The 15,055-nt window shown below is 35.6% G+C and overlaps 1 protein-coding gene across 1 annotated transcript in view; it reads left to right on the top strand.

The window, feature by feature from the left end:
• The first annotated feature begins 13,073 nt into the window (after nt 1-13,073).
• LOC124605548 (SUMO-activating enzyme subunit 2) overlaps nt 13,074-15,055 on the top strand; it is a 133,590-nt gene continuing 131,608 nt past the window's right edge. The window contains exon 1 of the mRNA XM_047137305.1: nt 13,074-13,240. Coding sequence (XP_046993261.1) covers nt 13,097-13,240 — 144 coding nt within the window. The 5' untranslated portion in view covers nt 13,074-13,096. The remainder of the gene's footprint in view (nt 13,241-15,055) is intronic.

Below are 15,055 nucleotides of genomic sequence, written 5' to 3'. Positions count from 1 at the left end.
CAGGAAAGTGTACAAAACAGTAATAGAACTTAAATGGAAGGATACTGAAGTCTCAGATAAAGAATCAGTGAGAATTGTTAATGACACAACTCCAGCACAAATAACAACAGAACCCTTAAAAGTGAACTCTGTTTGTGTGGAGAGGACAATTACTCAAGCAATAAACTTACCCAAGAGGACAGTGCAAAAGTTTGAAGAAGCAGCAAATGAGGTGGCAGGAAAGAAGGCACCATATAAGAAGAGAGACCTACTTGCAAAAAGAAGAACAGCAAATCAAGCTCAAGAGATAAGAATACCAACACGTGGAGTACGGCAGTCAACCCGAAAAAAGAAACCACAACCGAGGGACCAGGATTTTTGGTGGGATCAGCAGGGGTTTCACAGACCAAAGCAGTTAACAAAGTGAGTCATCAAGTGGATGAACAGGTATGTGACTATCATAACACATATGATCACAGTGCATCAAGATTAAAGACATTAACGGAACCTACAACTTCAAATACAAAGTCAAATTGCTCTCAGAGGAATACAGACAGAAACAAACTACTTGCTTTTCTACAAGTTAACATACGTTGCATTAGAAATAAAATTTTAGAATTAGAACATTTATGTAACACTGAGCATGTAGATGTTATATGTGTATCTGAGCACTGGTTAACACAAGAACAAGTAAATATGTTCATTCCCCAAGGGTATGTTGTGGGAGACACGATATGTAGAAAACAGAGAAAGAACGGTGGGGTGGGAATTTTTGTCAAAGAAGGAATAATGTTTTCCAGAATTGATGTATCTACATACTCCTCAGAGCTAGATGGGGAGTTTAGTTGTGTAAAACTAATGAATGAAAATATAGTGGTAGTTAGTCTATATAGGTCGCCAGATGGTGATGTAAATTTGTTTATTGAAAAATGTGAAATAATAATATAAAAAATATTGAAGAGTAAAACGAGAATTGCTATATGTGGTGATTTCAACATAGAAATGGTAAACACACAGAGACCAGTTGCTAGGACATTTTTGAATATGCTAAGATCATTAGACCTCTATTGTACAAATAACTGAGCCACACGTAAGAATGCCTGTATAGACAATATTATTGTGAATTTCCATAGGGAGGATTTTACAGTTAGACTTGCAGGAAGTGGACTTGCAGATCATGAGCCACTACTCCTTACACTCTGTAAGAGGCAGCCAGTTAAAACTGAAGAATCTAAAGTATTAGTGGTACGAACACAGAAGGAAGAATACATAAATATGTTTGTTGATAGATTAGGAAGTGCAGATTGGGACTTTATATACAATTGTCAATCTGGAAAAAGGGAAGCTGAAATTAGCTTTGGTAACTTCTTTAAAAAGTACACAGATTTATGGTATTCTTGCTCACCAGTAAAAAAAATTAGATATCCAAATGAAATGAAAAAGAGAAGTCTGAACTGGTTCACACAAGAGCTAGTAGAAATTAGAGGAAACTTGCATATGCTGTACCAGATGCATAAACAAGCCTCTGACCAAGGGGCGGAACAGAGTGTGAACATTCATAGGTCATATCTGAAACGCAAAAAATACTATAAAGCTAAACTTCTTGTGGCAAAAAAGCAAGCAGTGGACAACTATATAGAAAGAGCTCCCAATAAATGCAAGGCAGCCTGGCAAATAATAAAACAAGAGAATACACCAAAACGCACAGAAACAGCTCTGCTTGATCCTGAAGAATTAAATGAGTACTTTTTAAACTCAGTTAAAGAAATAAGTAACAGTATCAAAGCAACAAATTCATCTGCAATGAACCTTGTTGGAACACCACTGCCTGTTAACCTGGCATTTCAATGGAGGGCTGTCACACCTGCTGATGTTATAAAAGCTGTATCCTAATTTTCAGGTTCTAAAAGTATGGACTGTTATTGGTTATCAAATAACGTAATTAAAAAGACAATACACTCAATCGCCAAACCATTATTAGAGTATATGTTTAATAAATGTGTAGAATTTGGAGTTTTTCCAGATGCACACAAGGTATCAAAAGTTGTCCCAGTTTTTAAAAAAGGAGACAAACAGCTCCCCCAAAGCTACAGACCAGTCTCCATTGTTCCAATATTCTCAAAGGTATTTGAGGCGCTGATACACACTCAAATAAGCAACTTCTTTGAAAAACACAATATCCTATGTAACAATCAGTTTGGCTTTCGAAAGGGGAAGAACACAACAGGGGCAATCTTGGAAATCATTGACCAAACCTTAACAGCTTTTGAAAACAATAACATGGTATCACTGGTATTATGTGACCTAAGCAAAGCTTTCGATTGCATTCCTGTTTACATACTACTGGGGAAACTAGAGTTTTATGGGGTGAGAGGGAGCACTTTATCAGTGATAAATTCCTATTTAAGTAACCGAAAACAATTCGTTTCAGTCAGAAATTTAAATTCTTCCATCATGGAAATCAGCACAGGTGCACCACAAGGGTCTATCCTTGGACCCTTCTTCTTCATTGTCGCTATTAATGATTTACCTAAAAATATAGCTCACCCTGTTATGTGTTATGCTGACGATACAACACTACTTACCACACATCAGAACATTTCAGGTCTGAATAACCCAACGAAAGAAACACTAGATAAGGCCCTGGACTGGTTTGCAGCCAATAAGCTCCTATGCAACCCTGACAAACACAACAACTTTTAATGGGAACATCAAATGAAGTAGGCAATAAGTCGGTAAAACTCTTAGGTATTCACATTGACTCAAAACTATATTGGGAGGAACATGCCAATCATGTATGTGAAAAAATATCTTGGGTGGCATACCTTCTCTTGAAACTAAGGGAGGTAGTGAGCTTGGAGTACCTCAGGGTGACGTACTTTGCGCTATTCCAGTCACGTATTTCATATGGTCTGATTATATGGGGGCACTCCCGTCACATCACAAACGTATTGAAATTACAAAAAAAAGGTCATATGTATAATATGTAAAAGAGGTCACAGGGAGCACTGTCGTCCTCTTTTTTCCAGACTCAGAATACTTACAATTATAAATCTATACATCTATGTGTCTGTACTCTATATTAAAAATAATATTTCAGAATTTATTGCCAGAAGGGAAATACATGAACACAACACCAGGGCTAACGGTAATTTAGACATACCGCGCCACAGATTAGCGAGAACAGGAAATTCCCATAAAGTTAATCCACTCAAAATGTTCAATAAACTGCCAGTTCATGTTCCGTCTATGGATAAAAAATTCTTTTAAAATTAAATGGTACAGCTGGCAGTCAGATCATCCATTCTATGACATTAAAGAATTCTTTGAGATGCCTGAGGAGAATATACGCATTTAAAAGTTGTCTGTAGTTAAATATATTATTTTGTGCTGTGGGTAATCGAGTGTAATTACAAAGTTTATACTATAAACAATAAAATACCATATTATATTAGATTACAAGATAGCTTGGTGCATTAACTTTTAAAAGCTATCCTTTGTAATTTGGTACACTGCCATGCTTCAAATGTATTCAATAATGTATTGATAGAAGTTTATTTTATTATTCTGTATGTACTTGTACATCTTGTAGGATAAAGCCAATATCATTGTAAAATGATCTACGGTGAATAAAATTCTTGATTCTTGGTTCCATAACTTTTTTTGTTACATAACTAATAGCGTCATAGATTACTCCATTTTTATCCTCCTTTAGAGCTGACTTTTTCATTTAAAACATTATTTAATGAAAACTCTTTGATTAACTTATATTATTGTTTACATTCAGTGTGGGGGTCGGCTCTGTTCTGTTAGTGTAAAACCTAAATAAGTTTTCGCTCTCCAATATCTGACTCCACTTGTGGAGGAAGGCCCAGTGGAAATAAATATCCAGATCACCATGGAATATTTGAAATTCGCCATGCAAACAAAGCCGAATAGTGAAATAAAGGTTAAGACAACAAATCCACTCCCAAAACGTCAGTGAACATGACAATAATAGGTTAAAGTATGAAAGCTTTCACGACCGGATGACATATCTTCTGGTAAACCTTCCGGGATGTAAGGTCGTGGTCCATGAAACTCTTCAGCTCCTAACGTTTCGTCCAGAGCTGCGCTGGACACATTCAGAGGGGTGTTTCTCCTCCGGTGAGTCTTGCCGACTGACGGGTCGGACGTCTGAGAGCGACTTATATATCGTAGAAAGTGGGCGTGACCAGAGTTACACGTGATATGCAGAGATAATCTTTGTCAGAGATAAAACTTAACTATCGATCGTAATCTCGTCACGGATAAAACTGTCTAGCAATTCTGTAGTGCTACTGTCCAAATATCACTAAGTTTCATGGTCTCTTCTTTCCGATTAAAATTATCCCTGTGTTTATATATTTCAATTGCTTCTCTACAAAGCTGTGGGTAATAGTAGCACTACAGAATTGCTAAACAGTTTTATCTGTGACAAGATTACGATCGATAGTTAAGTTTTATCTCTGAAAAAGATTATCTCTGCGTATCACGTGTAACTCTGGTCACGCCCGCTTTCTACGATATATAAGTCGCTTTCAGACGTCCGACCCGTCAGTTGGCAAGATTCACCGGAGGAGAAACACCCCTCTGAAGATGTCCAGCGCAGCTCTGGACGAAACGTTAGGAGCTGAAGAGTTTCATGGACCACGACCTTACATCCCGGAAGGTTTACCAGAAGATAATAATAGGTTAACTTGCGATGTTAGCAGACGACGACGCCATCAAAACTTTCTAACCAAGGAATCTTGATGTGACACAGCGTGACATGAAGGTCTGTTGACGGTCCGTGTGAAGGCTGCCGTTTGCTATGTATTCTAGAAAGACGTAATGTGACGGCCAAACAAATATTTTTTACAGAATGAGATTTTCACTCTGCAGCGGAGGTGCGCTGATATGAAACTTCCTGGCAGATTAAAACTGTGTGCCCGACCGAGACTCGAACTCGGGACCTTTGCCTTTCGCGGGCAAGTGCTCTACCAACTGAGCTACCGAAGCACGACTCACGCCCGGTACTCACAGCTTTACTTCTGCCAGTACCTCGTCTCCTACCTTCCAAACTTTACAGAAGCTCTCCTGCGAGCTCGCAGGAGAGCTTCTGTAAAGTTTGGAAGGTAGGAGACGAGGTACTGGCAGAAGTAAAGCTGTGAGTACCGGGCGTGAGTCGTGCTTCGGTAGCTCAGTTGGTAGAGCACTTGCCCGCGAAAGGCAAAGGTCCCAAGTTCGAGTCTCGGTCGGGCACACAGTTTTAATCTGCCAGGAAGTTTCAAATATTTTTTAGTATTTGTAATTTACCATGTACAGAAAACCCAGATAGTATTAAATTTTTGGGCTTAAATATAGACAGTAAACTCTCATGGGAACCACACATCAAATATTTAAGTGCTAGGCTTTCTAGATTAATTTATTTGCTGAGGAAATTAAAGAGCTGTGTCTCAGTTAATTATGTTAGATCAGTATATTTTGCATTTTTCAGACTATCATTTCTTATGGAATTCTTTTCTGGGGGAGCAGCAGTCATGTCCAGGATATTCTTCTGCTACAAAAAAGGGTGGTCAGAAATATTACAGGTTCAAACAAGTGGGAACATGCAAAGCCACTATTTGTAAAATTAGGCTGTCTTACAGTTGTTAATCTGTATATATATCATGTTCTAATTTACATAAAAAATAATTTATCTATCCACCTCTTAAAGAAAGACGTTCGTTGTTGTAATACCAGAAATAGCAAGAAAATAGATGTGCCATTCTATAGATTGTCAAAATCATTAGATAGTTATAATGTTTTAGGCTTAAAAATGTATAATAAGTTACATTTAGAAATAAGTAACTTATCTTTAAATTTATTTAAATGCAAGTTGTATTACAGATTAGCTGGTCTACCTTTTTATTCTGTTACTGAATGTTTTGAATGCAATTCTATGGGAAATTGCAGTATGAAGCATGAATGAGGAGATATCTGTCGACATACTAAAAAAGTCTATCCAGCACAACTTAGTGTATAAACTTATATATATGTACAGTCTTTCACTTATTAATATAGACTTTGTCTATTGCTTGTAAAGTCCAATGACAATAAAATTTATATTATTATTATTATTAGTGGGAATTGGTGTTAATAATTCCTCAATACAGTACCTAGAAAGCTACTTCTTGGAACAAAGATGGTCATTATATTCAGGCTATCAACACCATACGTCAATTCGACATGAATGAAAAATATAACACTTTTGCTAATAAAGTGCTTACTTTATTCGAACACTGTTTTCCCCAAAACCTTACCAAGGTTAGAGCAAAATCTACAAAGAAGCCATGGATTACTCAAGGAATAGCGGTATCTTGTAAAACAAAAAGACAACTGTATCTGTCAATCCGAAACAGTTCTGATGTTGATGCTATAGCACATTACATGAAATACTGCAAAATATTAAAGACTGTAATACAGACATCAAAGCAAATACATTACAAGGAATAGATAGTCATATCGGATAACAAAATAAATACAATATGGGATATAGTGAAGGAGGAGACCAGTAGAACCAGACATGAAGAGGGACAAATAGCATTAAGAGTAAATGATACATTGGTGACAGATGTGGATGGTGTTGCAGATCTTTTCAACAAACATCTCATAACTGTTACTGAAAAGATGGAGTTGCCAGGTTCTGTAGATGCTGCTATGGAATACCTCAGACCAGACATTTCAAGTAACTTCCATAATATGAATTTGACCCTCACTATGCCGTCCATCATAAAATGTTTAAAATCAAAAACATTTAGTGGGTATGATGAAATATCAACAAAGCTAATTAAAGAATGTGGTTCTGAGTTAAGTAATATATTAAGCTATCTGTGTAACCAGTCGCTTATCAGTGGAATATTTCCTGAATGGTTAAAATATGCTGAAGTTAAGCCACTGTTTCAGAAGGGAGATAAAGAAATAGCATCAAATTTCCGTCCAATTTCACTTTTATCAGCATTCTCAAAAATTTTAGAAAAAGTTATGTACAATCGGCTTTCTAACCATCTTATCTCAAATAGCATACTGTCAAAGTCACAGTTCGGATTTCTAAAGGGTTCTGATATTGAGAAGGCTATCTACACTTACAGTGAAAATGTGGATAATTCATTAGATAAAAAATTGCAGGCAACTGGTATATTTTGTGATCTGTCAAAGGCATTTGACTGTGTAAATCACAATATCCATATAAGTAAATTAGAATATTATAGTGTAACAGGAAATGCTGCAAAATGGTTCAAATCTTATATCTCTGCAGGAAACAAAGGGTGTTATTAGGCAAGAGACATGTATCAAGCTATCAGGCATCATCCAACTGGGAACTAATTACATGTGGCGTCCCACAAGGTTCCATTGTAGGGCCCTTACTTTTTCTTGTCTATATCAATGACCTTTCATCAGTAACATTACCAGATGTCAAGTTCGTTTTGTTTGCCGATGATACAAACATTGCAATAAATAGCAAATCAAGTGTAGTCTTAGAATGATTAGCTAATAAAATATTTCTGGACATTAATCACTGGTTCCTAGCCAATTCCTTGTCACTGAACTTTGAAAAAACACACTACATGCAGTTCAGAACTTTTAAGAGGGTGTCCCACGAGTATATGCCTAACATATGATGACAAGCAGATAGAAGAAGTGGACAGTGTTAAATTCTTGGGATTACAGCTTGATAATAAATTCAACTCGGGAAAGCACATCACAGAACTACTGAAGCGTTTTAACAAATCCCTATTTGCAATGCGAATTGTGTCAGGCATAGGTGATACAAAAATGAAAAAGCTGGCATACAATGCTTACTTTCATTCCATAATGTCATATGGGATTATTTTTTGGGGCAATTCATCAAGCTAAGCTGATGTTTTCTGGGCACAAAAACGTGCAGTAAGAGTTATATGTTCACTGATCAAATATTAAATGCTCTGAATAACCGGACATCACCCATTGATATTTTTTGTGATCTCTCAAAGGCCTTTGATTGTGTAAATCATGGAATTCTTTTAGATAAGCTAAATCATTATGGTTTGAGGGGGGCAGTGTACAAATGGTTTAATACATACTTAACTGAAAGAATGCAGAAAATTTAAATAAGTGGTTCATGTATGTTAGGACAACAGCTGATTCCTCAAACTGGTGGGGTTATCACGTACGGGGTACCACAGGGTTCGGTCTTAGGTCCTTTACTGTTCTTGATATACATTAATGACTTACCATTCCACATTGATGAAGATGCAAAGTTAGTTCTTTTTGCTGATGATACAAGTATAGTAATAACATCCAAAAACCAAGAACTAAGTGATGTAATTGTAAATGATGTTTTTCACAAAATTATTAAGTGGTTCTCAGCAAACGGACTCTCTTTAAATTTTTATAAAACACAGTATATACAGTTCCGTACAGTAAATGGCACAACTCCAGTAATAAATATAGACTCTGAACAGAAGTCTGTGGCTAAGGTAGAATTTTCAAAATTTTTAGGTGTGTCCATTGATGAGAGGTTAAACTGGAAGCAACACATTGATGGTCTGCTGAAACGTCCGAGTTCAGGTACGTAAGCTATTAGGGTTATTGCAAATTTTGGTGATAAGAATCTCAGTAAATTAGCTTACTATGCCTACTTTCATTCACTGCTTTCGTATGGTATCATATTCTGGGGTAATTCATTGTTGAGTAGAAAAGTATTCATTGCTCAACGTGTAATCAGAATAATTGCTGGAGACCACCCACAGTCATCCTGCAGACATCTATTTAAGGATCTAGGGATCCTCACAGTAACCTCACAGTATATATATTCACTTATGAAATTTGTTCTTAATAATCCAACCCAGTTCAAAAGTAATAGCAGTGTGCATACCTATAACACCAGGAGAAAGGATGATCTTCACTATGCAGGGTGAAATCTGACTTTGGCACAGAAAGGGATAAATTATGCTGCCACAAAAGTCTTCTACTCATTGGCTGAATTTTTAGATATAAATTAAGGAGAAAAAAAAGAAAAAAACTTAAACATTAGTGTCATGCATTATTTTGTGTAATGTAATATCTTGTACAGGCATCTTTTATTAACCTGACACGTTCCACATCATTAAGAAGTGTTGTATTCGTGATCTATGGAACAAGTATTAATCTAATCTAATCTGTGAACTCAAGAACATCTCGCAGAAGCCTGTTTAGGGAACTAGGGATACTAACTAGTGCCTCCCAATATATTTAATCTTTAATGAAATTTGTCATTAAACATATATCACTTTTTCAAACCAACAGCTCAATTCATGGAATCAATGTTAGAAATAAGAATAATCTTCACAAGGATTTAAAGTGACTTAGTCTTGTACGAAAAGGTGTGCATTATTCAGGAACACATATTTTCAATAACTTGCCAGCTGCCATAAAAAGCTTAACAACCAATGAAATTCAGTTTAAGAGAAATCTAAATGATTTATTGCTGGCCATCTCCTTCTACTCCATTGATGAATTTCTCAGTAGAACCAACTGATTTGTATATATATATATATATATATATATATATATATATATATATATATCACTTCTGCACAATTTCAGTACAGTAATGTGTTCATTGTAAATAAGTGTGTGTGTGTGTGTGTGTGTGTGTGTGTGTGTGTGTGTGGTGTGTGTGTGTGTGTGTGTGTGTGTGTGTGTGTGTGTGTGTGTGTGTGTGTGTGTGTAAGTACAATCTAACTTCTGCACCATTTCAGTGCAGTAATGTGTTCATTGTAAATAAGTATTACAGTAGTTGTATTACATGTTTCTTCTTCTTTCGATTTCGGCCATCTTTGGACCACGTTCAACAATTCACTTGCCCGGCTTTTTGATCTTTTTTTCTCTCTTCCCAATATTTCCTCATCATTTTCGAGTGGTTCCTCCTCCGCTCTTCCGACCATTTCCTGTTATTATTCTTTAGTTTCGTTTCTTCTGGAAAACACTTAATTTCGTTCACTATTTGTCTAAACTTTTCCCTGTCCCTGATTGACTCACGGGTGACATTAAAATCGGCCAAATCCTTTTTCACCATCTGTATCCATTTATTGTTGGTTTTTTTGTTCCTGTTACTATGTTCAAACACTTTTCTTGTTAGTCTGTTTCCATCCATCCTCGACAGGTGACCATAAAACGTTAGTCTGCGTTTACGCATTGCCTCACTCACTTTCTCAATAGTTTTGTATATTTCCTTATTACTCTTTAGCTTGTACTCTTCTCCAATCTTTCTCGGTCCTAATATTTTTCTCAAAATTTTCCTTTCTTTCTTTTCCATGTTTTCTATTTCCCCCTTTTTGTTAAGAGTTAGGCACTCCGATGCATACAGGCATTCTGGTCTAATGACAGTTTTATAATGTCTTAATTTAGCTTGAATCGAAATGTTTTTTTTGTTATATATGTCTTTGGTTTTTTGAAAAGCAAATTCCATTTTCCTTGCTCTCGCCTGGTTTGCACTCTTGTCTAAACCATTCACTTGAATTATTTCACCTAAATACTTAAATTTTTCTACTCTCTTAATATTGCCATATTTAGTAATAAGATTTTTCTTGTTATTTCTATGATTAGACATATACACGGTTTTTTCAAATGAAATCTGCAGTCCAGCTCTGGCCGAAACTTCTTGTAGTTTCTCCAGGTAGTTCTGAGCTATTTCTTCGTTTTCTGTAATTATTGCCAGATCGTCTGCAAAAGCTAAACAGTCCACTTCTATTTTTTCTTTTTTTGTTCCAATTCTGATGTCATTCTTGGTGCCTTTGAGTTCTTCTTTCCATATTCTCAATATCTTTTCCAGTACGCAGTTGAAGAGGATTGGGGATAAACCATCACCTTGTCTAACACCTGTTTTAATTTCGAACTTCCTTGAAATTTCACCCATAAATTTAACTTTGGCCTTACTGTTTGTTAGCGTCTGTTTGATAATTTGAATTGTTTTCGTATCGACCCCAAATTCTTCCAATACTTTCAGTAATGTTTCTCTATCTACCGAGTCGTATGCTTTTTTGAAATCTACAAATACTATTGCAAATCTCTGGCCTCTTGAGATTCTGTAACGAATTAGTGTTTTCAGGTTAAATATTTGTTCAACACAGGATCTACCTTGTCTAAAACCTGCTTGATATTCACCTATTTTTTTATCCAGAACTGGCTCCACGATTTGAAGTAATTTCCTTGACAAAATTTTGTATCCTACTGGTAGTAGCGAGATCCCTCTATAATTATTAACATTCATCTTATCCCCCTTTTTGTGTAGTGGGTGTATCAGGGCACACTGCCAGTCTTCAGGAATTCTTTCTTCGTCCCAGATCTTCTTAAACATATGTTCCAAAACTTGTGGGAGGTTGGTATCCATTATTTTTAGGATTTCTGGTACTATGGAGTCTTCACCTGGGGCTTTATTGTTTTTTAGACTGTGTATTATGTGTTTTATTTCTTCAGCGTCTGGAGGTTTTGACTCGGTATTAGTATTTCGGGACTAGTGCAGCAGGGGATACAACCCGTCGGCTTTGAACAATGACGTCACAAGTCGCCAGAGAGCATGTATTACAGAGATGAAAGAGCTGAGGAGAATGTTGAGAAACAAAGGAATGCGAGAGAGATAAACATTGATTTTGTCAAAAGCATAAGTGTTTTTTGACTTTTTTTAAAAAAAAATCTCACGAGATAGAATAAACTGATCCTACTTTATTAAGCAATATCTTGTCAAAAGCCGAGAAGCGATTGTTCTTTATGTTCTAGCTCCCTTCAGTACGTAATAAGTGTTTTTTGACTTTTTAAAAAAAAATCTTACGAGATAGAATAAACTGATCCTACTTTATTAAGCAGCTCCCTTCAGTACGTAATAAGTGTTTTTTGGCTTTTTTAAAAAAAAATCTCACGAGATAGAATAAACTGATCCTACTTTATTAAGCAATAGTGTTTTTTTGGCTTTTTTTTAAAAAAAATCTCACGAGATAGAATAAACTGATCCTACTTTATTAAGCAATAGAGTTTTTTTGGCTTTTTTTAAAAAAATCTCACGAGATAGAATAAACTGATCCTACTTTATTAAGCAATATTTTGTCAAAAACCGAGAAGCGATTCTTCTTAGTGTTGTAGCTCCCTTCAGTAGCTAATAAATGTTTTTTGGCTTTTTAAAAAAAAAATTCACGAGATAGAATAAACTGATCCTACTTTATTAAGCAATTTTTTTTTTTTTTTGGATTTAAAAAAAAAAATCTCACGAGATAGAATAAACTGATCCTACTTTATTAAGCAATTTTTTTTTTGATTTTTAAAAAAAAAATCTCACGAGATAGAATAAACTGATCCTACTTGATTAAGCAATATCTTGTCAAAAGCCGAGAAGCGATTCTTCTAGTGTTGTAGCTGCCTTCAGTAGCTGATAAGTGTCTTTTGGCTTTAAAAAAAAACTCACGAGATAGAATAAACTGATCCTACTTTATTAAGCAATCAGTAAAAAAACGAAATTGAAACATCACAGCAAAAGCTTATTAGAACACAGAACTGCTTTATTATCTATGCCTCGAAGTGAAGACATTAAGATCTATGACTAAGGAATGACGTCATTGTTCAAAGCCGACGGGTTGTATCCCCTGCTGCACTAGACCCAGTATTTCGGTGGTTTTCAAAACTCATTTTATCTTTGGGTGGTTCACAATTTAGTAGATTCTCGAAATATGTTTATTACCTTATAAATTACTAAAAAACTTTTTTATTATAAATTCAGTGCATTAGTATTTGTAAAATGATTCTTTCACATAGTGTTCATTAAAAATGACAATCATACCACTTGGGACCTGTGGAATGGTACATTAACTTATTTGTTTGAGTTGTAAATATTTGTCTTGTATTGTTGTTTTTCTGACATGTTCTACATCCTGGAGGACATCCTCACTACGGATCAATTGGAATGAAAGTAAATCTAATCTAATGACATAACGGTTATATTACGTCTCGATTTCACGGGACTTTCCCAGGATCAGTGGAAATCGACCCTCACACGATCTCCTGTTCACAATACTTCACTTTAGATATCTTTGATTAAAAGTGTTTGGCTTGTACCTAACGTGCGGTCATGGCGGCATTTACTAGCGGTGTGTTTGATGTAGAGTTAAGTTCTGCATTAAAAACAGCGAAGGTTTTAGTTGTTGGGGCTGGTGGAATAGGCTCAGAAATCCTTAAAAACATTGTTCTTACAGGATTCAAGGATATCGAAATCGTAAGTATTGCTGTAACAACTGTAGTAGGTTTGTTATATTCTATGTGCCTTTTCAAACTTAACGTTGTTATTGAAAGTGAGTTAAGCACCTATTGTTGAAAAAAAGGTGAGAACGTAGAGGTGATGCTTAATCGTTTTGTTACTACTCTAGTTGCTTGTAGTAAATAACTTTATTTAAGCAACAACCCACACGAAGAAAATTGCGTATCGTAAACAATGCACCCAAATGACGCTTAGGCAACAACTGAGACAGATAAATAAAAATAAATAAACACACTAGCTATGCGACATTATACTACACTTCAGAGAATAAATTGTTGACGTGTGTTGATCACAGCACTCAAGAGTTGTTTCCTTACACTTTGCCATTTCTTGGAGTAAGCAGATGGCTCACAGTTGTAATTATTTTGACACATAAGAACTTAAATCAGTATCACTATATTGACAGTGTTTTATACCTCCAGATGTCAGGCTGCTGCTTTATTTATGTAAAGCTTTGAGCATTTGCTGTTGTAGTGTGATAAGATGAGACATAAGCTCATATTGTTGCGGTGAAACATATTTAATTGCTGTTTTCTCAGTGAATACTTAAGTCAGCTGTTGACACAACCCTGTTTGTTTCCGTCACACCTTACGATTGCTACCTAGATAGTAAGGTACGGCATTCGACAAGTTTTTAATTTTTACCATCGTGACTTGTGACATAACTCATTCCACGACTTACTTCAGTGTATTTGGCATTGTAATGCAGGTTGGCCGTTAGGAACAACTTCTCTTTTCCATACTGATCAAATCTGGTTGTGAGGATTTCTTCCACTATGTAGCTTTGAGTCGGTTACCTACAGACAGAAATATTACATTCTGTGTTAGTGACAACTACAGAGGGCTAGTACTGAGCAGTGCTGGGTTTTCACAAATATCCTGGACTGCACTTGGGCAGTGAGTTTTCCCCTAAGTGTTCAAGATAATTTCCAATAATGTGGTGAACTATTTTTGAGGGAGGATATCAATTTCCAACCAACTAAGTGTGCTGGATTAGCGAGTCCACACTTTGAATTGGTCGCAAAAGCCAAACATTAAGTAGTAGCGGAACAAAGATTGCTCTAGTTTACAATAGGAAAATAAATTCAAAGTGATAGAATTTGTTGGAGACAGAGTTATCTAAAGGGCGACTTATGGTATAGGTGTTTCTGATGAAAGCTTTTCATTCCTACAGCTGTTTTTTCAGTGGTTGTTATTTCGCGTGGCATTCCCGCCATTCGTATTTTTCATAATTGAAGTTTAGAATCTGTATCAGTAAATATTACACTTAAAAATTCTAATCAGAAATTTCTCTTGTTATTTGATTCACCATTTCTTGATTTACCTTGTTACATATGGGCAATTCCATAGTTACGGGTGTTACATGTACACACCTTAAAATCAGGAAAAATAATGTAAGGAAAATTTTTATTGAAATTAATATTGAAAACTTTTAAGGCTTACATTATATTTCATGTTAGAAATGTTGATACTGGAATTGTTTTATTGTTCTCCTGGTTATTAATCAAAAAAGTAGTGTTACGGGTGTTACCAAAAGTAGACCTAGTCCCTGTTATGAGTTAGGGAATTCTCTAATTTCTGCAAACTTGATGAAGCTTTTATTCTTGTAAAACAACTGTCAAGAGGTATTGCCCCAAATTTTATTTTGAAATATAAATTTTTATTTTTTTGGACATCATAACTCCGTATATATATTTTTTTTGCTGTTACGGGCGTTACATTAAATGTTACGGGTGTTACATAGATGCATCAGATTTGATTCTTGAAGGAATA

Source organism: Schistocerca americana, chromosome 3, assembly GCF_021461395.2.
Source record: "Schistocerca americana isolate TAMUIC-IGC-003095 chromosome 3, iqSchAmer2.1, whole genome shotgun sequence".
Lineage (NCBI taxonomy): Eukaryota > Metazoa > Arthropoda > Insecta > Orthoptera > Acrididae > Schistocerca > Schistocerca americana.
Note: the sequence above shows the minus strand (reverse complement) of the source record. Positions and strands in the feature narration are given on the sequence as shown.